This window comes from Rattus norvegicus, chromosome 9 (genome assembly GCF_021556685.1).
Source record: "Rattus norvegicus strain SHRSP/BbbUtx chromosome 9, alternate assembly SHRSP_T2T, whole genome shotgun sequence".
Taxonomy (NCBI): domain Eukaryota; kingdom Metazoa; phylum Chordata; class Mammalia; order Rodentia; family Muridae; genus Rattus; species Rattus norvegicus.
In genome coordinates this window covers 20,770,693-20,796,672 of record NC_141542.1, presented here as the reverse complement: position 1 = coordinate 20,796,672, position 25,980 = coordinate 20,770,693, and the positions used below count along the sequence as shown (strand labels likewise).

Here is a 25,980-nt window from a genome sequence, read left to right as displayed (position 1 = left end):
CCCCGGCAGGCCCCAGAGGTGATTCTGCCTGCACGATGTCCTCCTTCCTGGAGGCGAGCTCTTCGCAGGCGCCACATCGCCAGCAAAAAGAGAAAGAAAAAAAGAAAAGAAAAAGCAGAAGAAGCGGCCAGGGAAGGGGGCCTTAGCGGCGTTGGGCATCATCTCGGCCACGGGAGGGCGCCCTATGACAGCGGCGGGGTTTCCAACAGAGACTACAGCCTCGCAGTGTCCAAGGAAGAAGCCCAGGCCAGCCCTGCCAGGGGACCTTGAGGCATGGAGCTCGTGGGGACCCCTAGCCCAACCACCGGTCTGGTCCCCAGGAACAGCAAGCAGCAAGTAGCAAGCAGGGCGGGCTGCAGCCCCAGAGCAGCAGAATCAAGGTAGGTAGGAGACCCGCGTCCCTCTTTGGACTGGTTCTGCCCCCCCCCCCACCTGGTCCCCCTGTTCTGGGAAAGCAGTGGCAGAAGGAGGCAATGCAAAGTGAGCCCATTGGGTAGGGGGAGGGAGGGTTCAGGGATGTATGGAGAGCTGAAGCAGGGATTGGAAAGCCTATGGCATTGGGAAAGAGTGTAGAGGTGCTCTGGAGTGTGCATGAGAGCTGTGCTCTGACATCCCCAGAGCAACTTGGGGCTGTCACCTCTCTCCAGATTGACTTAGAATTAAATGACCTGTACCTGCCAGGGCAGGACAGGCTTTTCAGAGGCAGCTTATCCTGGTGGCACACTCCCTGTAATGTTTCTATTGTATGTTAAAGGATGGGGATCATGGGAATATATTTTCTTGAAACCTCAGGCAATTTATGCAGATTACAGTTCTGCCTAATTTAATTCTTTCCTGCCTGCTATGAGCAGGCCCCCAGATCAGCAAGTTCCTTTGGAATGGTTTTGCTTGTTTTTGTTTATTGTCCATGGTGCTGATTAGAAAGCCATGAATTGTTTTGTGAATTTTAAATTTCAAGAGGTGGCACCCAGAGTTTATGGTGGTTTCCTTCACACATTGCAGTGTAGTTGCAGCATAAAAACGTACTTCTTGTGACAAGAAGTGGAAAAAGAATGTTGATGAGCTAAGAAAAGTAGAGCCTTGAGCCAGATCAACCATTTGGCTTCCTCAAATATGGAGCAAGCATGGATTGTGGCTTTTTCAGAATCGAGGGGGTTTTTAGGATTGGGCAGTGAATGCTGTCTGGGGCTAACCCGTCCCTTTTGTGGCTGACAACCCTTAGGAGAAGGTCAGAATGTGCCAACAGCACAGAGTGGGCACTGGTGGTGTTTGAACTCAGCAGTGCTCAGGAACTGTGAAAGTTTCTCTGTTATCACCCTGGAGCCATCTAGTGAAATAGACCACTGTGATGCTGTGTAAGAGGCCGTTGTGAGGGCTGGAGAGATGGCTCAGTGGGTAAGAGCACCAAGTGTTCTTCCAGAGGTCCTGAATTCAAATGCCAGCAACCACATGGTGGCTCACAACCGTCTGTAAGGAGTACTGATGCCCTCTTCTGGTGTGTCTGAAGACAGATGCATTGTCTCACATATAAATAAATAAATCTAACAAAAGATTGTCATCTACTGCAGTTTCTATGTGGACAGGGCACAGTTAAAGGGATTAAAGATCAAGTACATTGTCTGTCTTTAAAGATCAAGTGTATCTCCTAACTTTTAAACCAAGAAATGTAGTGTCTTTTTTGCTGCTTGTGTAGCTTTTCGTGATGTATCTTTTCTCCTATTACGTCGTTTGTTTCCATGATAGTTGTTTTCAAGTATATATGATTATCGCTCCTATTTGCAGAGCTATTCAATATTTTCATTGGTTAAACATTTGTGGTGAATTTACATTGTGATATCAGTAAAATGCTATGTGAAAATTTTAGAGAATATACGGGTTTGGGTAATTGTAATAACCTTTCCCCTCAAGTGGTTGCCTGTTTTCACATTGAAAAGACTGGAATTCATTACCATCCATAGCAGGATTGATAGGGAAGCACAATGGACAGCGACAGTGTTGTTCCCTTTGACAGTTGTGGGAGCCAAGAAAGAAGTGTGACTTGCTTTTTGTGATTTACCAAATCAAGACTCAGTATCATTATTATAGAAGCCCATGGAAAAAATGATGAAGTTTTCAGAAATCACCAGTTGAAGAAATGGTGGTTTTGCTTATATTGAATTCTGAGTTTCAAAGTTATGTTTCATTTTTCTTTATTCCTTAATGAGTCTTTTTATTAAGTTTTTTATTCACCATTACACACTTAGATGCACAGTGCTAGGATCGTAGTAGGTGCTCATTAAATCACTGATCATTGGGGAGGAGGAATGATAAGAAAGTATGTATTTTCTGTAAGTTCTGTTAGTTTTGGGAACAGGTGGTTTTAGGTTTACCATCATACTTTGGTATCTTGTCCCACATAAGACAACTTGACAGAACCCCCTTTCTGGCCATTATGTTCAACTTATTTTTCTCTTAATCATTCTTGAAAATCATGGAAGTAGTGTGGAAAATTGATTGTACCTGCAGTATAGCAAAAAAGCCCAGTCTAGATAGGAAGCAGTTATGTTTCTCCATGAGCTGATGTCTTAAAACATCTAGATTTTAGGAATTTGGTGTTGTGTTTTCTAAACATACATCTTACAGCATTCAGATAACATCGTGATAGAATAAAGGAATCTTTTGATTTAGCACCAAATTCCCTAAAGCAATGACTACTGCACAGCTCTCTTGGCCATATGAATAGCCGAAATTATATTTCACTCTTTTAAAGAAAGTAATGAAAGCACTGAAGGTTAAAGCAGAGCCCATGGGAAAAGTTTGCTGTGGTGTTTCTCTTTGGTTTCTTGTGCTCTTTCTAGGGAATGACTTTAAGAAGTCAGGGCGACCGGTCAGGTGGTCAGTGTGGTCAGGCAGTCATGAGCAGATGGTTAAGCGATGTGCTAGGGCCCCATAGGCCAGTGAGCCCAGCTGAGAAGCAGAGTCTGGCCAGTGAGCCTAGCTGAAGAGCAGAGGCTAGCCAGTGAGCCTAGCTGAAGAGCAGAGGCTAGCCAGTGAGCCTAGCTGAAGAGGAGAGGCCAGCCAGTGAGCCTAGCTGAAGAGCAGAGGCTAGCCAGTGAGCCTAGCTGAAGAGCAGAGGCTAGCCAGTGAGTCTGACTGAAGAGCAGAGGCTAGCCAGTGAGCCTGACTGAAGAGCAGATGCTAGCCAGTGAGCCCAGCTGAAAAGCAGAGTCTAGGCAGTGAGCCAGGCTGAAGAGCACAGGCTAGCCAGTGAGTCTGACTGAAGAGCAGAGGCTAGCCAGTGAGCCAGGCTGAAGAGCAGAGGCTAACCAGTGAGCCTGACTGAAGAGCAGAGCTAGTCAGTGAGCCTAACTGAAGAGCAGAGGCTAGCCAGTGAGCCTGACTGAAGAGCAGAGGCTAGCCAGTGAGCCTGACTGAAGAGCAGAGGCTAGCCAGGGAACCTGACTGAAGAGCACATGGTAGACAGTGAGCCTGACTGAAGAGCAGAGGCTAGCCAGTGAGCCTGACTGAAGAGCACAGGCTAGCCAGTGAGCCAGGCTGAAGAGCACAGGCTAGCCAGTGAGCCTGACTGAAGAGCAGAGGCTAGCCAGTGAGCCAGGCTGAAGAGCAGAGGCTAGCCAGTGAGCCTGACTGAAGAGCACAGGCTAGCCAGTGAGCCAGGCTGAAGACTGAAGAGCAGTGATTTTAACCTTTATTTATAAGTTCTTCCGTTTTCCTAAAATTTCTACAAAGGTTTGCCTCCATAAAGGTTGACTTATAAGGTTCTCCTTGCTCTCTTCTTATCTCCTTTCCTCTTGCTCTTATGACACAATAATTTCCTTACTCTCAATGCCTTACTCTCAACGCTAGGCCTTTACTTCTAAGTTCTTCTTGAGTTCTGTTCTCTTCAGTTCAGTTCTGTCTAAAAAGCTTTCTCTCTCTTTGTCCTCAATATTTGTATATCTTTCTGAACACAGCATCACATGGTGAAAAGTTCACCACAAGTTTGCACAGGAATTCAAATCATAAGTTGGATAATGAGTTTATGACAGAGAATGTTTACATTCATATCCATCAAGAGTAATCATCAGGATAAACCGTCACCATCTGTCACTGGCTTTGCATGTTCATGGAGAGTTAAAAGCTGTAATTTTTATGAGAAAAGAATAAGTGAAATTGCCTATAGGCAAATCCAGTCAATTATTAACGTAAAGTCCTTGCACCTATAGTAAATCATTAGTTCTCTATTTATGAACTTTGGTTAATTGGTTTGTACCCTCTTAGGATGGGCTCTAACTTGTAGATGCCTGCTTGGTATTGCAGAAGCAATTCACTCATAACACTTTAAGAATGGCAGAGTTCTCAATGCAATTTTGATTACCAGAGAAAACATAATAGCTGTCCCATTATAAAGGAGCTTAAAATTACTAATCTAATTTTAGGAATTCTTATAGAACCATCATAAGAATTAAGAAATCATCTATTTGTCTGTACATCATCACGCCAAGACAATACATCTTCGTTGCTCTGTGGTGATCTGCTCAAAAGAGTGGGGTAAAGAGCATGACAAATACAGAGGCAGATACTTGCAGCCAACCATTCAGCTGAGAGCAGGGTCCCCAATGGAGGAGTAAGAGAAAGGATTGAGGGAGCTGAAGGGGTTTACAGCCCCATAAGAACAACACTAAGAAACACCCAGAGCTCCCAGGACTTAAAGCACCATCCAAAGAGTACACATGGGCAGACCCATGGCTACAGCTGCATATGTAGAAGAGGATGGCCTTCTTGGGCACAAATGGGAGGAGAAGCCCTTGGTCTTGTCAAGGCTTGATGCCCCAGTGTAGGGGAAACCAGAACAGGGAGGCAGATAGGCCTGGGTGTTTGGGTGGGTGTGGTAACACCCTCACAGTAGAAGGGGGAGGGGGTTTTATAAGGGGTTTTGTGGAAACCAGGAAAACGGATAACATTTGAAATATAACAAAAGCCTCTCTGGGGAAGGGACAGCGGATAAGCTGCTCTGAGCCCCTACTTCCCTGCTGCCTCCCTTTGATCGAGACTGTGGTACATGGTGTCAGCCTGGGACTCTCCATGGGCTGCTGCTGGCACTGGTCCTGGCGTTCATGGCCAAGAGCATGATGAGCAAGGAGCACATGGTTTGTCCTGATTCAGAGCAGGGCGAATGGCCACCAGAGAATAAGCACAGCTTCCTGTATGATCCTGAGGTCTTCCTGGGCAAGGAGGACTCCAAGACCTTTGATAGCTAATCCTGAACGAGAGCAGGAGAGGCTGGGGAAAATTGTTGATCCAATCGACAGTGATGAAGGCAGCCTTGTTACTACTGAGGACCTGAAAGTTTGGATCAAACAGGTACAGAAAAGATACATCAACTAAAATGTGGCTAAACTCTGGAAGGATTATGATAGGGACATAGATGAAAAATCTCCTGGGAAGAATACAAGCAGGCTACCTATGGCTACTACCTGGGAAACCTTGCTGAATTCTAAGATAGCTCTGATCATCACAAGTTTAAAAAGTTGCCTCCACGAGATGAGAGGAGTTTTAAGGCCTTGACGGTCACCTGACAGCTACTCAGGACTGGTTCATTGCTTTTGTGCACTAAGAGGATTTAGAACATATGAAGGAGTTTGTAGTTCTGGAAACACTGGAGAATATCAACAAGAACAGGGATGGTTTTGTGGACCAGGATGAGTACATTGTGGACATCTTTTCTCACGAGGACAATTGCCCTGAGACAGACTGGGTTTTGTCTGGGGAGCAGTTCAATGATTTCCCAGATCTGAACAAGGATGGGAAACTGGATTAGGATGAGATTCACCATTGGATCCTCCCTCAGGACTATGACCATGCACAGGCTGAGGCCCAGCATCTGGTGTATGAGTCAGATAAGAACAAGGATGAGATGCTGACCAAGGAGGAGATTCTAGACAACTGGACCATGTTTGTGGGAAGCCATGCCACCAATTACAGGGAAGATCTTACCAAAAATCATGATGATCTTTGAAAGAAACTCATCCTCATGTGGCCAACAGTCACATGCTTTCTACGGATATTCTGGTTGATTGCTATATTTGTCAAGTATATAGCAGTTGTGTCCCTAAACAATAAGAAACCTTTCTAAAGCTCAAAAAAATCATACATTGCACCACGAACAATAATAGTAGTAGATTTAAACACGCCACTTTCATCAATGGACAGATCAGGGAAACAGAAATTAAACAGAGACACAGAAAGACTAACAGGTTATGAAACAAATGGATTTAACATATATTTATAGAACCCACCACGCTAAAACCAAAGGATATACCTTCTTATTAGCATCTCATGGTACCTTCTCCAAAATTGACCATATAATCGGTCACAAAACAAGCCTCAACAGGTACAGGAAGATAGAAATAATCCCATGCCTCGTATCAAAAAACCACGGACTAAGGCTGCTGATCAATAACAACAAATAGGACAGAAAGCCCACATATACATGGAAGTTGAAGTCAATGACAACTTGGTCATTGGAGACATAAGAAAGAAATTAAAGACTTCTTAGAATTTAATGAAAATTAAGATACAACATACCCAAACTTATGGGACACAATAAAAGAAGCGCTAAGAGGAAAACGCCTAGCTCTGTATGCCTGCAAAAAGAAACAAGAGAGAGCAAATATCAGCAGCTTGACAGCACACCTAAAAGCTCTAGAAAAAATTAAATAAGCCCTAGATGTGTAGAAGGCAGGAAATAATCAAATTCAGGGCTGAAATCAAACAAGAAGAAACAAAACCGAGCATCAAAAGAATCAGCAAACCCACGAGCTGGTTCTTTGAGAAAATCAACAAGATACATAAACGCTTAGCCATATTAACCAGAGGTCACAGAGAGTATATCCAAATTAATAAAATCAGAAATAAAAGGGAGACATAACAACAAAATCTGAAGAAATTAAAAAGATCATCAGATCCTACTACAAAAACATATATTCAACAAAACTGGAAAATGTGGAGGAAATGGACAATTTTCTATATAGATACCAGGTACCACAGTTAAATCAGGAACAAATAAACCATCGAAACAACCCCATACTCATAAAGAGATAGAAACTGTTATTAAACATCTCCCATCCAAAAAGAGCCCAGGACCAGATGGATTTAGTGCAGAATTCTATCAGACCTTCATAGAAAACTTCATACCAATACTGTCCAAACTATTCCGCAAAATAGAAACAGACAGAGCACTACCAAACTCCTTCTATGAAGCCACAATTACTCTTATACCTAAACCACACAAAGATACAACAAAGATAGAGAAATTCAGACCTATTTTATTTATGAATATTGATCAAAATGCTCAATAAAATTCTTGCAAACTGAATCCAAGAACACATCCAAACAATCATCCATCATGGTCAAGTAGGCCTCATGGCAAGGATGCAGGCATGGTTTAATATACGGAAGTCCATCAACGAAATTCATCATATAAACAAAGTCAAAACCACATGATCATTTCATTAGATGCTGAGAAATCATTTGACAAAATTCATTACCCTTTCATTAATAAAGTCCTGGAAAGATCAGGAATTGAAGGCCTGAATCTAAATATAGGAAAATGCAAAATACATCAAACCTGTACCTAACATCAAACTAAACTTAGAGTATTGAAGGAATCCCACTAAAATCAGGGACTAGACAAGGCTGCCCACTCTTTCCCTACTTAAGTACAATATGGTACTTAACGTCCTAGCCATAGCAATCAAACAATGAAAGTAGGTCAAAGGGGAAAAATTAGAAGGGATGAAGTCAAAACACTAATATTTGAAGATGATATGATAGTCTACTTAAACAACACCAAAATTCTACCAGAGAACTACTTAACCTGATTAACAACTTCAGCAAACTGTCCGAGTTTCAAATTAACCCAAACAATTCAGTAGTCTTCCTCTACTCAAAGGGTAAACAGGCTGAGAAAGAAATTAGGGAAATGACACCCTTCACAATAGTCCCAAATAATATAAAATAACTTGCTGTTACTTGAACCAAGCAAGTAAAAAATATGTATGACAAGAACTTCAAATCTCTGAAGAAGTTGAAGAGGTCTCAGAAGATTGAAAGATCTCCCATGCTCATAGATTGGCAGGATGAAAATGGTAAAAAATGACCATTTTGCTAAAGGCAATCTACAGATTCAATGCCATCACCAATAACATTCCTACTCAATTCTTTATAAAGGTAGAAAGTGCAATTTGCTGTCATTTGGTAGAACATAAAACCCAGGATAGCAAAACTATACTCAACAATAAAAGAACTTCTGGGGGAATCACCATCTCTGACCTCAAGCAGTATTACAGAGCAATAGTTTGTATGGTATTGGCATACAGACAGGCAGATCAGTGGAACATAATTGAAGACACAGAAAAGAACCCACACACCTATGGTCATTTGATCTTTGTCAAAGGAGGTAAAACATCCAATGGAAGAAAGATAGTATTTTTAACAAATGGTGCTGATTCAACTGGAGGTCAACATGTAGAAGAATGCAAGTTGACCCATTCTTATTACCCTGTACAAAGCTTAAGTCCAAGTGGATCAAGGGCCTCCACATCAAACCAGATACACTAAAATTAATAGAAAAAAAGTAGGGAAGAGTCTTGAAGACATGAGCACTAAGGAAAATTTCCTGAACAAAATACAAGTGGCTTATGCTTTAAGATTGAGAATCGACAAATGGGACCTCATAAAACTGAAAAGCTTCTGTAAGGCAAAGGACAGTGTCATTAGGACAAAACGGCAACCCACAGATAGGGAAAAAATCTTTACCAGTCCTGCATCTGATGGAGGGCTTATATCCAAAGTATACACAAAACAGAAGAAGTTAGAGTACAGAGAGCCAAACACCCCTGTTAATAAATGGGGTTTGGAGCTAAAGAAAACATTCTCAGCTGAGGAATATAGAATAGCTGAAAAGCACCTAAAGAAATGCTCAATATCCTTAGTCATCAGGGAAATGCAAATCAAAGCAACCCTAAGAATCCGCCTCACACCAGTCAGGATGTCTAAGATCAAAAACTCAGGTGACAACAGATGCTGGCGAGGATGTGGAGAAAGAGGAACACTCGTCCATTGTTGCTGGGATTGCAAACTGGTACAAGAACTCTGGAAATCAGTCTGAACGTTCCTGGAAATTTGGACATTGCACTACCTGAGCACACAGCTATACCAGTCCTGGGCATATACTCAAAAGATGCTCCAACATACAATAACACATATGATCCACTATGTTCATAGCAGCCTTATTCATAATAGCCAGAAGCTGGAATGAACCCAGATGCCCTTCAGCAGAGGAATTTATTCGAAAAATGTGGTACATCTGCACAATGGAGTACCACTCAGCTATCAAAAACAATGATTACGTTCAATTCATAGGCAAATGGAAAGAACTAGAAAATATCATCCACAGTGAGGTAATCCAATCACAGAAAAACACACTTGGTATGGTGTTGGGAGCGATGGCCTTGAAGCCCTCCATTATTGATGTTATTATTATGGTTAGCATTAAGTATGACTGGGTTCATGGAAAATCCCCAGCCAGATGCGGAAGACTAATACAAATGTGGTGGTCAAGATGAATAATCATATGATAACGTCTGACATTAATATACCCAATGTCATGACCTGTAACCTTTCTGAAAAACCAACATCCTGCTGACTAATAGATATGACAAACCTGTGACCTTTCTGACAACCTGTCAACATCAGCCGATTCCCTGACCACAGGAATATTGTGTCCTTGGCGTGGGTAAATGTTTCTTACTTCTCTCCTCTCTCTGTTATCCATTTTATGGTACAAATTCAGCCTTGGGGAAAAATAAAATTGTCGCCTTGATCAGACTCTTGTCTTGGAGTCCTTCATCACATCTCTTGTCCCTCATTCTCTTCCAGGTACTCAGCACCCCTCATTGACAATATGCACTCATTGATAAGTGGATATTGACCAAAACCTCAAATTACCCAAGATGCAATCTACAGATCTCAGGAAACTCAAGAAGAAGGATGACCAAAGTGCAGATGCTCCCACTCCTTCTTAAAATGGGGAACAAAAATATCCATAGGAGGGGATATGGAGGCCAAATCTAAAGCAGAGAGCAAAGGAACAGCCATTCAGAGCCTGCCCCACATGTGGCCCATATATATACAGCCACCAAAACTAGGTAAGATTGATGAAGCTAAATGTGCTTACTGAAAGGGACCAAATTTGCATCTCCCCTGAAAGACACATCCAGAGCATGTCAAATAAAGAGGTCATTGCTAGCAGTAAACTAATGAACTGAGAACAGGACGCCCTTTATTGGAATTAGAAGAAGGATTCAAAGAGCTGAAGGGCTTGCAACCCCATAAGAACAGCAATGCCAACCAAATAAACCACTAGCAAAAGACTATACGTGGACTGACCCAGGGGTCCAACTGCTTATGTAGGAGAGAATAGCCTTGTTGGGGCACCTGTGGAAGGGGAAGCCCTTTTTCTTAACAAGGTTGGACCCTGGGTGCAGGGAAATGTCCGGGAAGGGGTTTCTAAGTGGCGTGGATTGGGGGACCATACATATGGGAGAGGGCACGGCAGGGGGGCTTATGGAACAAAAGCTGGGAAAGGGAATAACATTTGAATAAAACATATATCTATTTAAAAAACTGAAATTTAAAAAAATGATACTAATACCAAAAAATAATCAAAAAATGTGAATAAGAAAGATATTTTAGGTTTTGGAAAAAGATGAATGCCAGGTATTTGAAAAACTGTATGACCATGGTAAACACTTTAATATACTTGAGAAATTTTTTACATGTTAATGAACTGCATCTTTTTTTTAAATAGTGAATGGAAATACAGTCCCTTCCTGGCTGTGAGGCTGGGGATCCAGATGTAGTGGAATTCATTATTTGTTGGTCCTGAACCTTTGAGTCTGCTTCTAACTCAGCTTATGCCAAGGAAACTAGGCCAGGGTGATATCTAAGCCATTGACCAAACTATCTGGACTAACAATCACAGGTGAAATTCCACCTTGTAAATGGGAGGAGAGGAATAAAAGATACCTTTAAGGATTTAAAAAAGATGAAATGTACCCAAAAAAATCCAATAAAAAAGTTTAAAATAAAAATAACTTAGGAAATACAAAATACTGGGGTGCCATTCCACAATCGTGATGTGTTTCTTCTGTGATAGCTTACAGGTTAATTTACTTCTCCATGACTGTTTTCTTATTTCAAAGTAAGTAATGGCATCGTCTGTGGAGTGATGGTGTGAACAAAAGCTTTGCCGAACTTGAATAATCGATCCCTCCTGAGCATGTGCTTAACATTCTAAGCACAGGGAAATTTCCTGAGGGGATTAAAAAACAAAATCCAAACATAAAACAGGAACAACAACGATGTAAAAACATTCTGCACTCTGGGTATGAAGGCATGTTGCAACTTTAATCAGCTTTGTAGGTATTTCTAATAAACACACAAGAAACAAAAATCCTATCACAGTCCTAGCAGTTGCATCCAACAAAGAGAGAGCTGTGAGGTAGTGTGTGCTGCTTCTTTCCCCAGATACCCCTGGGCCTCAGGCCTGCACCCAGTGAGCTGGACCAAGAGCAGCCAGGTTGAAATTCCTGCTGCCATGGCAGGATTCTGCAGGAACATTTCCCTTTGACAACAAGGAACCTGTGTGGAGGAGACCTCTTGGTGAGTCCTCAAGGACTCTTAAGTGTCTTATTCTACAGGGAGACCCTGCCAGGTCTTTGGCAAGGCCAGCCAGTTGTTTTGGGAAGTCTCTGGTCCTGTGGCAGAGGGTGAGGAATGACAGAAAGAATGGCAGCTCCACTGAGAGCAAAGGATAACCCTTCTAGGCCTATGACCTCCTAATTAATTTATCTTCTCACCTGACGCCTATTCACATTTTCTTACTATCATACAACTGTGATCTTGATGAGCAGCTGGTCTCTTGTTTTCTTAATCAGTTCTTTGTTGTCACAGACGTTTTTAACTTACTCCAGCCCCTGAGACTTACTCATACCTTCTGTATGCAGTAGGACCCTTGGTGGGCCTGTCATCTCAAAATTAGAAGGTTCGGTAATCCAAAAGATTGGACTCCAGTTTACCTCAGGCTAGGAAAGAAGTCAGCCACCATTAGTAAAAGAGCAAGGGAAAAATTACATAGGAAAAAGAAGTGGCTTAATCAGTAGAAAAGATCCTCAACTTCTAAGGCCCGCACATCTGCACCCCTCTCTTCTGAGCTTTGCATAGTGATGTATAACTCCAGATGGTAGTAAAAGGCAGAGTTCTTCCCAGAAAGGTCAAACATGATTTTCACTCTTACATCTGTGAGGTTGGGTGGCATTATAGCACACATTCAGGTGGAATTATAACACCTAGGATAAGAAGACAGAATCCACATATCACAATGCCAAATGGACACCCTCCTGAACTTATGGACCCATTGACAAAACCATTGCCTCTATGTACCATCTGGATGAAGTACCAAGTTCACAGACAGTTCTTCACCAACTTCCCAAACCAGCGAACTGGAGCATGAAGAAAGCCAAGTCCAAGGCATTCAAAACCAGCATCCTCACGAATGCCACCAGGAAAGGCTTTGGTAAAAGAAGGGAGGTACTGAGACAGTTGGCCCTCATACACTCAGAGAAGACTGTGCCAGGAGAATTGGGGAAGGATTGTGGGAGAGTAATCAGGTATCAGTAGTCAAGAAAAAAAAATATAAATAGAAATAAAATAAAGGTCTTTAACAAAATGGGACATGATGTATTGCTGAACTAACTCTACTCTGTTTACACTTGCACATGCTTTAACATCTACACTCATTTACATATACTATGTATACAGCAAAGATTAATGTAGAAGAGAACAGGCAGATCAAAGATCCATTGTTCCCTCACATCTATGTGGCTCTGCTTCCCTTTATCAGGACTATGGAGGCCTCTGCTCATCCAGGTCTCAGGGCTCAACCAAAATGCAGTCCCCTATGATCTCTGGCCAAGTGCTCTTCTGTTCCCAGTAGAACTCTGCCTCAGGCTGCAGAGGCACTGAAGGGTTCACCTTCAAGGTACAACCACTCTTTCAGTCTTTCCAGGCTCTCTGTTACTCAACTGGAGGCTTCAGCAGAGGCCTTTCATCTCAATAACAGAAGTTTACCTGATCCAAAACATAGGGAAGCCATCCTACACTCCTGATTGGTTGGTTACCTGAGACCAAACAACATAGCTCTCTTCTGTATGCCTGTTTTCCTGATTTGAAAGTAAATATTGTGTGCATCTGTGGTGTTGGTGGTAAGAAAAAATCCTTAACATGAATAACAGGACCATGCAGAGCATGGCTTTACATTCTATGTACAAATTGAATATCTAGATGGAATTACCAAAGAAAACAATAAGAATCCTAACAACAATTACAGAAATAATGAAATGAAATAAAACAAAAACAAAAGCAAAAACAACAATACTTTGTGGGTGCTGGAATTTAAGGCACGTATTAATTTTGACCAGCTTTGTAGGTATTTCCAAATAAAAGCAAACAAACAAACAAACAAACAGCCTTATTAAAAGTGCTGCAGGTGCAGGAGAGAGAGGTGGGAGATGTCCTGTGCTGCTGCCCCCATGCTGTGATTCTGCAGCAACAACTTCCTTGGGAATAGGAACCTGTATGCAGTGGGATCCCTTGCTGGGCCTGTCATCTCAAAAAGAGGGGCTTCCCTAATCCCAAACCTTGGAATCCAGTTGACTTCAGGCCAGGAATGAAGTCAACCATCATTAGTGAAAGAGCAAGGGAAAAATTACATAGGAAAAAATATGTGCCTTAATCAGAAAAGATCCTCAACTTCTAAGGCCTCCACAATCTCCACCCCTCTCTTCTGAGCTGTGCATAGTGATGTTGTATAACTCCAGATGGTAGTAAAAGGCAGAGTTCTTCCCAGAAAACTCATACATGATTTTCACCCTGACATCTGTGAGGTGAGGTGGCATCATATCACAGAGTCAGCACACCCAGGATAAGGACACAGAAGCCACAGATGACAATGCAGAATGGACTCCCTCCTGAACTTATGGACCCATTAAAATTGAGCTTTAGCCTAACCTTAGGCCATTCCACTCCCTGCCCATCCGCCTGAGTTTTATGTTTGCTCTGAGTAAAAGATCAGCGTGTAGCCCCAAATATCCTCAGGATTGGACTTGGAAATTCAGGAAGAACGATATTGGAGAAGGGATGGCTATGTGGTTACAATGTGGTAACACAAGGTCCAGGTTGACGTTTGCTCACTGATGTCCGATTTCACTGTCTTGTTATATTTGAGAAAGGGAGGATGTCCAACTTAATATATAAAAGGTACAGAAATTTATTATTTTATATATGCCCTGTAGTTGATCCCTATGTTTCAAGAAAAAAGGAGTTTTTATTCTAAAAAAATAAGATAATAGACCATTGATTTTGTGAAATACATGGATATGTAAATAAAAACAATGTCAACTGTCAAGGACTGCACAGTAAGCAAATATTTCCAGGTTTTATACACTCAGAGGTCTAGAAGAAACATATTGGCCTCCATAAAAAGGAAAACCTTAGGAATCGAAATGTGTGTCACATGCATTGTCTCGAGTAGTAGATTTACTTTTAAGAAAAAACTCCCTCTTCCTTGGTCCCTAGAGATTTGGGTGCTAAGAAAAATCTGTTCTCTCATTCAGGTTGTAAGCAGCCCTCCCCAGCAAAAGCACTGATGAGTTCTAATGATGCACAGAGAAACATCTAGCTTAGCAATAGAGGTTGCCAAATGCTATTCCCAGTGATGTATGAGAGACTGGAGGAAAGGGTCCGCACAGAAATTGATCAATTTTTGGAGAGCTAGTTAGCAGGTAGGTCATAGAACTTCCCAGTGGCATCATCAGTAAGCCCTTCACTGGACAATCTATTGTATCTAAGAGATCCCTAGAATCTTCTGTGATGTCACCAGTGTTGTGGTGACACCAACTGCCTTTGGGTTATTCCTTCAGTTCCCTTTGGGTTCACAAACAGGCATGTTTCACCAGCCGCTCAGGCTATTTCAGAAGGAAAGTGTTGATCAAGGAGAGACCACACCAAGGCTGAAGGAAGATGACCTCCTCTCATCTTCCTTGGAAGGAAGGAAATCATTCTGGGGAAGGCTTGGTGAGTCCTGGGCAGAGTTGGGGAACATCCTCAAGGAGGTATGTTTGAGATGTGCCTTCTAAGATTAGGCCTTACAAGCAGGAGCCTTGGGATTTCTCAAAGGCAAACCAAGAGTCAGGAGTTCCTGATCTTTAATTTGAGAGAAAGCCAGAAAGTGGTAAGCCTTCAGTTTCTTTTCTGGAAGCTTTTTAATTGTGAGTGTCAATGAATGGCAGGAGGAGGCACAGTGAGATTAAAAATGTGACCATCCATGGTTGGGAGTTGAAGCATTTCTTCCTCTAGATTACTGTAGTTTACATAAGTCTCTGATGGTGAGAACAAGGAAGGATGCACCCCGAGAAATGAATTGAGTTCTCAGACACTTTGGGCTGGAACACAGATGATTAGAGCTTGATGGAGCTAAGCATTATGAACTCCAGGATTAATTGCACCACATCTGATATGAGATAATATTATCCCAGATGTTTATGTCTCAGTCAGGTTATACTATTCAGGGTGAGGGGTCCTGTAATAGTGAATGTGGCACGTGTATGGCATTAGAGGTTGGGAAGAGGGACATAGCTTAAGAATCCACCTTTAAGAAAGCTTTTCTGCTCTTTAAGGGATTCACCCAGTCTCTACCATTTCCCCTTCCTCACCTCCTTTTCGGATTCAGAATGATCTTTTCTGCCCATGGGCCACCAAATATGCAAATTCACTTGGGTTTATCTATTTACAGGTTTTGGTAGGAAGGCATCATCCCAAAATGTCATCAGTAAGCAAGAGGAGTGTTTAAAGGAACTGGAGGAACTTAAATTTGAAATCCAGAAGTGTCAATTCGAGAGGGATGAATTTTATCAAATCCTGGACCTTTATATCTATGATAATTGGGACCACAGGTAGTCATTATGGCCAGTAACCTGTTCACTGTCTTGTGCTTTCTCTCTGCTAACCCAAGATTTCCTCTTAGCACAAGAGAGGTTTACCTCTCATCCTGGATTTTAAGGAGATTTGGAAGGCATTTGCTTGTGAGACAAGCTAGGTCCTGTGTGTTTAGGGTCAACCTCTTTTGTACTTGACCCTGAGCTCCTTGGATTAGCATTGGTTCTGTCAGCAGCTGGAAGGACCTGGTCACACTTGCTGCCTCTAAGTGAGGGGATGAAATGCCTGCACGTCATCCCTCTTTTCCTCTAATTTTTTTCATTATACACTGATTCTATGGCACCTCCATGCATGTAGTTGGGATTCTGCTTGTGTTTGCATATTGATTGGTATGTAAGTATGTGAAAGTGTTTGTGGGTATTAAGCTCTCGGTCAGGGAGTCTGAGGAGTTTCATGGGATCTTAGGATATGTCTGATGGACAGTTTGCAGGTCATGATAGTGGGGATGCCCACATGGATCAACTGAGCACTTTGCATCTTCTGTTTACTTAGGTGGTAGATAGGACCCTCCTGAGGGAAGGAGGGGTTACAAATCCTCTACCCTGTCAAAGTAGTTATTCCCTCTGAGAATTCATGGAACAATAGGAACAAGGTTTGAGAATCCCTGTTTTCAAAACAAAAGAAATATCATGACAACTATCTGTTAGACCCAAGCCACTGCAGTACAGTTGGTCTTGGGGGAACCATATCTCCACAGTCTTAGAAAATGTCCATATTTCAAAATAACTCTTTGCTGATTTGCGTAGAAATATTTCCTTGAAAGAATTGTTGGAGTCTCACTGTTGTGTTTTTGCTCTGGTCTTTGTGTTTGCCACATTCTTCCCTCCCCCCACATTTCTTAAATTTCAATTTTTTATTGGGTTTTTTTAATTTACAATTCACTTAATTTTGAAATCATGAGTTCAGATGGTTATTTTTTTCTTGGGCCATGCCCCACAACAGGCTGGATGTCGAATTGCCAATACTTCAATCCGAACATGAGATGAGAATGATGGCTATGCAAATGATGACCAGTTCAATAAGTGAGGCCATGGAGAGGTACAAGGAGCTCATACAAGTGAACAGTTCCTACCGGTGAGTCGCTGACAGAGATGAGAACCCAGCACTAGGCAGGGAATGCTCCTGTCCTGTATGACATTGAACCAAAGTCAGGGCACTGGTTCTGTAGTGTCTGACTTTTAACAAGAAGCCTGCCTCCTGGCAAGGGTCTTATGTTTGTAGCTCTTGGACTCAGTTGTCCTACATGTGAAGGCTATAGAAGACCCTCCAATTGTTATTTTCCCCATTAAGGATCCTCTAGATAGAAAGTTTTGTACCATGATGGGAATATCAATCAACTCTGAATCTCTAGGACTCTGACAGAAGATTTAAAGATCTGTGATCCATGAGAAACACATGGAAAGATTGTATAGCTATTGGGACTTCAATTACCCCTCAGAGGGGATTTCCCCACTACGTGAAGATGGTTTTAGCATATCATGGACATATAAGCACCCATATGGACCATTTCTTCTTCCTGGATTTATATAAACCGTCTTAGTGTCAGGATTATCAGAAGTACTTTGATTCATGTTGAATGTGGATTCTGGATTTGACCTCCTCTAATTGGTGCTAACTTGTATAGTGTGGCTCTGTTCTGGGGATGTCTGGGGATGAGGGATTCCTTGAAGGGATGATTTGACTTGCAAGAGTGACAGGCAAATAGAAGCTGGCTGGGTTTACCATTTTTTGTTTGTGATTCAGCATCAGGCACTCCCAGCTTCTGCGTGAACAAACTCAATTGAAGAACAATATACAGATTTTGCTGAATGAGAACAGAGAACTGCTGGTGGAGCAGACTGAACGGCCAGCATCCTGTGTGGAGGCAAAGAGGCTCTGTGAAGAGGCCGGAATGAACATCTGTGTCCCCAGTGCAAAGGAACAGCAGGTAGGATTAGGCCTCCAGGTCAGGTTGTCCTCAGGTCTTTCCATAAACATAGACAAACCAATGTAACTGTCTATTGACTGATCCATGTCCTGACCTAGGTCTCATCCAAGTGTTCATTCATGTGATGGTTTACAAGGCTTTCTGTGGAGATAGCCCCTCTTCAGGAAACTGCATGTTTGGAAAGCGAATGCTCCTGCTCTTTGAGAATCTGCAGTTTATTAAGGGAGATGGGTTGATCACATATCACAGCACTACATGCCATGTGTGTGGAGGGTGCTATGTGGGAGCCCCTCTTTAGACTAGAACAGGGCTTTGAGGGATGAAGCAAAAGCCTGGAGCTCATTTTCATTACAGGGATCTTGTGAGACTCCAGGAAGTAAGTAGTTTTCGAGGAGGAGAGCCTGGTGGAAATGCCAAAGAAATGGTTCTCATTGTCATTTGTGGTGGCTTTTGTTCTTCCTCCCCTCATGTCCCTGTATATGAAAATGGTGACTTCATGCTTCATAGATCTTGGGTAACTACAGAGCCTGAGGAGCAGCATGTCAGTCCTGTCTTATTTGAGTGCTCCTGGAGAGTTCGTATGTGGGCCTTACAATCTGAAGCTGGATAGAAGAACAAGGATGTGGAAAAGGTTTCTCAAAGGCTGAGGGTTGGCATGAGAGATTTGAGACTTCAAGAACAAAGTTATCCGTATATACCCCCAATTCTCACCAAGAAAGGTGCATTGCTGTGCTGATCTGCATCTTAGGGAGCCTGCGGGGAGGCCAGTTCATGACATGCAGTTTTGTCCAGTCATTATCCAACTTCGTCCTTTAAGCCTAGGTCTCTCAACAAACATGAAGCTTCCTTTTTTTGTGCTGTCCAGCAGTCTTTGCATCACCGGTCCAGTTCCAGGTGGAGCCCTGTCTCTTATTTGTCTCAACACATTCTTAAACCATTCAACTATTTTCAAAATAAGGATTAGATTTCTTCACTTTACCTGAACAGAGGTATCCCCCGGGAAGATTCTGGATTGTCTTATTGGCTTCACCATGATCTTGCATGGAATCCTAGAGTGCATCCCTCTGCTGACATTGCTTTGCTGACTATATCATGGGCATGGCATTCTTTAAGGATAGATTCCCTCTCAATACTGTACACAGTGCTGCATTTCAGAAAAGTCAGGGTATGTTATTTCTTTAGCCTCCTTCTGACTGACATTGAGGTTGTTTTAACATCACATGAACTCTAATGTGATGAAAAGTTCCTGGTAAATGACCATGAGTCCCTGTCTTCTCTGATGGTTCCAAGGTCTTCTATGAAGGAAACAGGGTAGTTTTAGTGAGGGGCCTATGATGAGTCAACATAGAGCTTGATGGAGTCTTTTCCTAGAATCTCTCTCTTGGGAATTTGATGTTGTATTGTTTAGGCTATCTGTGCAGAACATGTAACTTACTTGTAAAACCAACAAGTATCTGCATAGAAAGGTTTCCTGAAGTGGAAATGAGTACAGGCCAGGGCAGCACAGCCTGCTTGAGTCTAAGAGACTTGTACACAGCATAGCTCCCACTAATTCCTCACTCAACAGGAAATGTGCTGCACAAGATCAAAGTTTTCATTTGTGCGTGCAAGTGAGTATCTGTGTATTTCTGTGTGTTTGTGTGTGTTTGTGTTTGCAGTAGTGAATGTGTTTCCCTCTATTTCCAAGTTTCATGAGAAAAGTACTCTAAGAGTTCACTTTACATCCATGAAACATGAAATACAGCTGCCCAGTCATTTGGCATCTCCATCCAGCTCTGTACAGCAAAAGGACACTTAAGGTATTAATTTATTCTGTTTTCAAAAATACCGTAACAGAATTATCTCGTGAAGTCTGGGGGAGGAGTGGGAAATATGTTCAAGTGAGTCGTGTTTCACAGTGGTAACAAATGGTACAGGCCTGGAGCTTGCAGGTCCCTTTTAGTTATGGTGTAAAAGAAGGACAATAAAGTCCTGTAGAAATGCAGCCCCCCCCCCCCAAAAAAAAGAAATGCAGCCCCCCAAAAAGAGGACACAAAAACACCTGTAAAGTTAGATTTTCAAGTGATTAGGGGCAAAACTACTGGTCTGCATTGAAATCCTTTGGAGCACATCAAAGGAAAGGAGTACAGGGAGGTAAGGGGGGCTTCTCTCTAAAATCCATGAGTTTATGCGGCTTCTCTGTTCTTTGTGAATGGTGAAAGCCCACTGGAAGGGTGTGTCACTCACTGTGTCTCCTCCAAGGTTGCTTTCCACATGGCCTGCTACCATTTCTCTCCAGCTACCTTGGCACACTACAGCTTCCGCTGGGAGTTTGGCTTGGATTTTATTCATTGAGAATTTGAGTTGCTTGGAGTTGTATTGTCATCCAGCAAAAGCCCCATAGCTATGCTGTGGTGCAAGAACAGGGCAGTGTCAGGAGCCCCTTTGGTGCACAGATAATCTAAAGCGCTCCCCTCTGTTATCTGTGTAGCATTCTGCAAGTGCTGTCAATCAACATCATTTTCTCTCCCTTAATTTCAGCCTCAATGGAGTTAGGAGAAATGATGAATTTCAGATGGTTCTGGGAGTTTAAGAACAGGTAGCCCTATGAGAAGCCATGTTCAGAAAGTGGAACAGGTTTAGTTAACCCAGTGATTCCACAACAAGGAGTAGGTGTTGCCATTGCAACTAGGGAGCATCAGTGTTGTAGTGGTCCCAGAGTAACCTTGAAGGAGAATCTATCCAGACATCCATCAGGCAAGGAGTAAAAGTGTACCATAGGGTGGAGCCCTTCCATAGATTCTGATTCAGTCTGAGAAAATCCATGCAAGCTTTTACGTACTTACTCAAAATATCTGTGGCACAATCACATTACGGGGAGAAAAATTGTTGATTTGGATCCTGGTTATGGAGATTTCCTATGATTCTAGCTTTGGGCATGAAGTCACTCAGGCTATGGTAAAGACAGCTCAGATTAGAAGAAGCTGCACACTTTTTGGAAAGTCTGAAACAGTGAACAAGAACAAGTCTAGTCTACCACCAACATATGATCCTTTGCTGGGGAACAAGACTGATCTACACAGCCCTGGGAACTTGCAAAGCAAGATTGGTAATAGGGAAAGAACCCTGAGTCTATGTCAGTTTATGAGAGGACAGCACATCACTGACTGAGCTGTCTATAGGCTCTATTCACTATGTACATATCCCACTCAACATTTGTTTTATGCCTCCAGCGTATACTGGGGAGTCTTTACATTAAGCATTAATGTTCAGGTAGGAACACAGGCTGGAAGAAGCCATTTGAATATCCTTTCCCTAAATAAGTACCCGTTTTGGGTGAATGACCACCTACATGGATTTCAGCCTCAGGCAGCTAAAGAGCTACTCAGAGTATAGTTCTGGTACAGTTCATGTGAATTTTGCCCATGAAACAATATATATGATCCTCTGGATTTCTTGCTATGTTCTACTCCTTTCTTCCTGTGATCTCTCCGGAAAGATCTGAGGACATTTTCTCTTCTGTCCTCTCACAAATTGCCTTACACTAGCCATAGACTTACAGGGGTGCTGTTCTGTTTCTACATCACAATCACCTTTAATGTCCGTGTGTACGCTGGGAAGATTTGCATGGAGCACATTCTCAGTGATTACAGGATCCATGCAATTCCCATGGATTTGATGTGAGATGGCTTCTCTGTGCATTTGCAGGTACAGTGCTTAAAATGGAACCTAGGCAGGTTCCTTCACTGCAAACATAATCAGAACTTTCACCTCAATTCTAGGCATCTTCTCCAGAAGGCATCCACATGGTAATGTAGGTTGCTCATCCCTCTCTTGAACTCAGATTCAGACATAGGTACAATGTTATTATTCAACATAATATATCTGGACCAGTGGAAAAATACGCTCATTTTTCTCTAAATTCCAATACAGTGTATAGTCCACAGTTCAAATTCTAGCAGTTTTAAAAGCTGAGATACAAATCCAAGAGCAGGTACTCTATGACACTTGGGGATGCAGGGACTGACCTCAGCTGACAGGTCATGCTGGATTGTCCAACTGAATAGAGCTGATGTAAGAGGGAGAGTTGAAAGACTGAACCCCCAGTGAACTAGACTGTGGGGGGGAGGGCAGCAATGGGGGGAGGGTTGGGAGGGGAACACCAATAAGGAAGGGGAGGGGGGAGGGGGATGTTTGCCCGGAAACCGGGAAAGGGAATAACACTCGAAAATTATACAAGAAATACTCAAGTTAATAAAAAAAAAAAAAAGAGGGAGAGCTGAATTGACAACCACTCACTAAACCTTTATTCCTTTGCTCTGCTAGGTCTGAAATTCTCCAGGAGAAACTCGAACAAGACACAAACCAGGGCAAGATCTCCCTTGGAGAGAAGTGCTACAGGAGGAGAACTAAGTGTGCACAGCAAATACACCACTATTGCATCTCATCTGTAATGTCCATAGCAATTGTGGACTGCATTTTCCTCCTTTAGTTTTATTTCTTTGGATTGAATAGGCCGTACTTTCACCTCCCCACCCTCCAGCAAGTGTAAACTTTTGGAGGGACTCAGAGAAGTGCTGATGTACATCAATCAAGAGCTGCTGGTCATCCAGAAAGACTGTGCACGTGTAAATGTGTACTTGTCCTGGTGGGTCATCCAGAAGAGTTTCATGGAGATCAGTTCACAACATTGGAAAGACTTTGAGATAAAGTCTGTAATATCATTTCTACTCAGTATTGGATGGCTTTGTCCTTAATACCCCCACTCCAACAAAACAGACCTACTTCCACTCCTCTTGGAAAGATTATTACCACCAGTAACTGCTTGTCTACTGTGTCTCCAAGGAAAGACACAGGCTATAAATCTATTCTGCAGAAGGAGCAGCAAACAATGCTTAGCGCAGCTCCTCTATTTAAAGTGTGGCTGAGTTTTGATTATTTTGGTTATTTGGTTTTCCTCCTATTCATTTGAAGTTTTGTTATTTATGTGTTGTTGTTTTGTTCATTTGCTTTTCTATTTTGATAAGGATATAGACTGTATATATTGACAACCTGCATCTGGTTACTATCATGTAAATTGGATGTATCCTGGTGAAAAAAAGAGTAATCTCAAACTCTTCACTCTTAAGAACCTTCTTTATTGATCATTAGTGTCAACATCTGAAGTCCCACAGCTATCAGGGAGGGATGGATCTGTGCATTCTCATGGGGACTGGGCATCAAAATCACTTCCCAGTCAGACTGAGATTCAAAGGCAATTATACAGTCACTGTTCACTGTGTTCCAAACTCTGTGAATTTCAACTTCATATTGCATATATTACCCACTGTGTATGCTTACTGTCAAATATATAGTTACCTCTAAATTATACTCTGTGGATGAGAGTGTTGAACAAATTAATGGGATAAATATTAATTTCTCTGTAATATCTCCCAGGACATATAAACGTGGCATAAGGGAGTTTAAACCAGTCAGGAAGCCTGCACCCAAATCCCGTGGTGGAGAGTGCTGAACACCCAGGAATGCAGATACTCCTGATGCCACAGGACAGAAAGCCACTTCTGCCCAACTTTGCCCACATCTCTTGCCCAATATTAATCTGCATGATGCCTCTGGAAACAGGAATATAGGAGCAGTCAGTGGCAGGAACCTGCTTGGTTCAGCCTGGGTCCAGAACCAACCCAGGCCCTGAGCATATTTGAAGAAAACCAGAGGCATACAATTCTGTTTCCTGATTGTGGCTTTTTTTAATTTGAAGTTCTAAACACCATTTTGTTGTTGTTGAATTTTAATTGGATATTTTTCATTTTGAATTCAAATGTTATTCCTTCCTTGTTTTCCAGAAATAAGTCTGAATACCATCGCCCTCCCCCTCTTCTATAAAGGTGTTCCCTTCACCATCCATCTCTTTCCCAGCCTAGGCAGGACCAAGGGCTGCTCATTCCATTTGTGCCCAAGAGGACCATCCTCTGATACACATGCAGGTGGAGCCATGGCACAGTCCCTGTATAGTGATTGGGTAGTGGTTTAGTCTCTGGGAACTTTGCTTGGCAGTCATGGTTGTTCTTATGAGGTTGTTAGTCCCTTCAGCTCTTCCAATCTTTCTGTAATTCCTCCAACTGAGGTCCAGTTCTCAGTTCAATGGTTTGCTGCTAGCATTCTCCACTGTATTTGACATGCTCTGGCTGTGCCTCTCAGGAGAAATCTATATCCAGTTCCTGTCAGCCTGCACCTCTTAGCTTCATCCACCTTATCTAGTTTGAAGGCTGTATGTGTATAGGTCACTCGTGGGGTAGACTCTGAATGGCCATTCCTCCAGGCTCTGTTGTAAACTTTGTCTCCCTATCCCTTCAATAAGGATTCTTCTTCTCTTTTAAAGGAAGAAGTGAAGCATCTACATTTTGGTCATCCTTCCTGAATTTGATTTGGTCTGTGAATCTTGGGGAATTCCAGCATTTGGGCTAATATCCACTTATCAATGAGTGCATACCATGTGTGTGTTTCTGTGATTGGGTTAACTCACTCAGGATGATATGTTTTAGTTCATTCTATTTGCCTATGAAATTCATGAAGTCATTGTTTTTGATATCGCTGTAGTACTCCATTGTGTAGATGTACCACAATTTCTGTTTCCATTCCTCTGTTGAAGGGCATCTGGGATCTTTTCATTTTCTGACTATTATAAATAAGGCTGCTATGAACATGGTGGAGCATGTGCCCTCTTGTATGTTGGAGTATCTTGTGGGAATATGTGCAAGACAGGTATAGCTGGGTCGTCAGCTAGTGAAATGTCTAATTTTCTGAGGAACCTCCAGACTGATATCCAGAATGGTTGTACCAGTCTGCAATCTCACCAACAATGGAGGAGTGTTCCTCTTTCTCATATCCATGCAAGCATCTTCTGTTGCCTGAGTATTTGATCTTAGGCATTCAGACTGGTGTGAGGTGGAATCTCAGGGTTGTTTTGATTTGCATTTCCCTTATAACTAACGATGTTGAACATTTCTTTTGGTGCATCTCAGCCACTCCATATTCCTCAGCTGTGAATTCTTTGTTTAGCTCTGAACTGCAATTTTTATTAGGGTTATTAGTCTCCCTACAGTCCAACTTCATGAGTTCTTTGTATATTTTGGATATTAGCCCTCTATCAGTTGTAGGATTAGTAAAGGTCTTTTCCCAATCTGTTTGTTGCTGTTTAGTCTTAACCACATGTCCTTGGCCTTACAGAAGCTTTGTACCTTTATGAGGTCCCATCTGTCTACTCTTGATCGTAGAGCATAAGCCATTCATGTTTTGTTCAGGAAATTTTTTCCAGTGCCCTTGTGTTCAAGATTCTTCCCCACTTTTGCTTCTCTTCGTTTGAGTGTATCTGGTTTGATGTAGAGGTCCTTGATCCACCTGGACTTAAGCTTTGTCCAGGGCAATAAGCAGGGTATGATTTGGACTAATCCATATGCTGACCTCCAGTGGAACTGGCACCATTTGCTGAAAAAGTATATTTTTTCCACTGGATGGTTTTGTCTCCTTTGTCAAAAATCAAGTGATCATAGATAGGTGTGTGGGTTCATTTCTGTGTCTGCAATTGTATTCCACTGGTATATCTTCCTGTCTCTGTACCAATACCATACAGTTTTTATCACCAATGCTCTGTAACTGCTTGAGTTCAGGGATGGTGATTCCCAGGGAAGTTCTTTATTGTTGGGGATAGTTTTAGGGATCCTGTGTTCTTTTGTTATTCCAAGTGAATTTGCAAATTGTTCTGTCTAACCCTATGAAGAATTGGATTGGAATTTTGATGGGGATTGCATTGAATCTGTAGGTCACTTTGGGTAAAATGGCCATTTTTCTATCTTCATCCTGACAAGCCATGAGCATGGAAGATCTTTCCATTTTCTGAGATCTTCTTCAATTTCTTTCTTCAGATCATGAAGTTCTTATCACACAGATCTTTCACTTGTTTGATAAAAGTCACACTG

The 25,980-nt window shown here is 42.2% G+C and overlaps 1 protein-coding gene across 3 annotated transcripts; it reads left to right on the top strand.

The window, feature by feature from the left end:
* The first annotated feature begins 207 nt into the window (after positions 1 to 207).
* LOC148003450 (uncharacterized) lies at positions 208 to 23,118 on the top strand. Of its 3 annotated transcripts, XM_087568682.1 has the most exons (7): positions 208 to 380; positions 9,922 to 10,190; positions 15,046 to 15,177; positions 15,896 to 16,055; positions 17,041 to 17,172; positions 17,842 to 18,025; positions 22,331 to 23,118. In XM_087568682.1, the coding sequence occupies exons 2-7, from the start codon at positions 10,100 to 10,102 to the stop codon at positions 22,334 to 22,336; spliced, it is 705 nt and encodes a 234-aa protein (XP_087424808.1). In that variant the 5' UTR covers positions 208 to 380; positions 9,922 to 10,099; the 3' UTR covers positions 22,337 to 23,118. The 3 variants fall into 3 exon arrangements, with proteins under 3 accessions (XP_087424808.1, XP_087424809.1, XP_087424810.1); XM_087568683.1 differs by lacking the exon at positions 9,922 to 10,190; XM_087568684.1 differs by lacking the exons at positions 9,922 to 10,190; positions 15,046 to 15,177.
* The last annotated feature ends 2,862 nt before the right edge of the window (positions 23,119 to 25,980 follow it).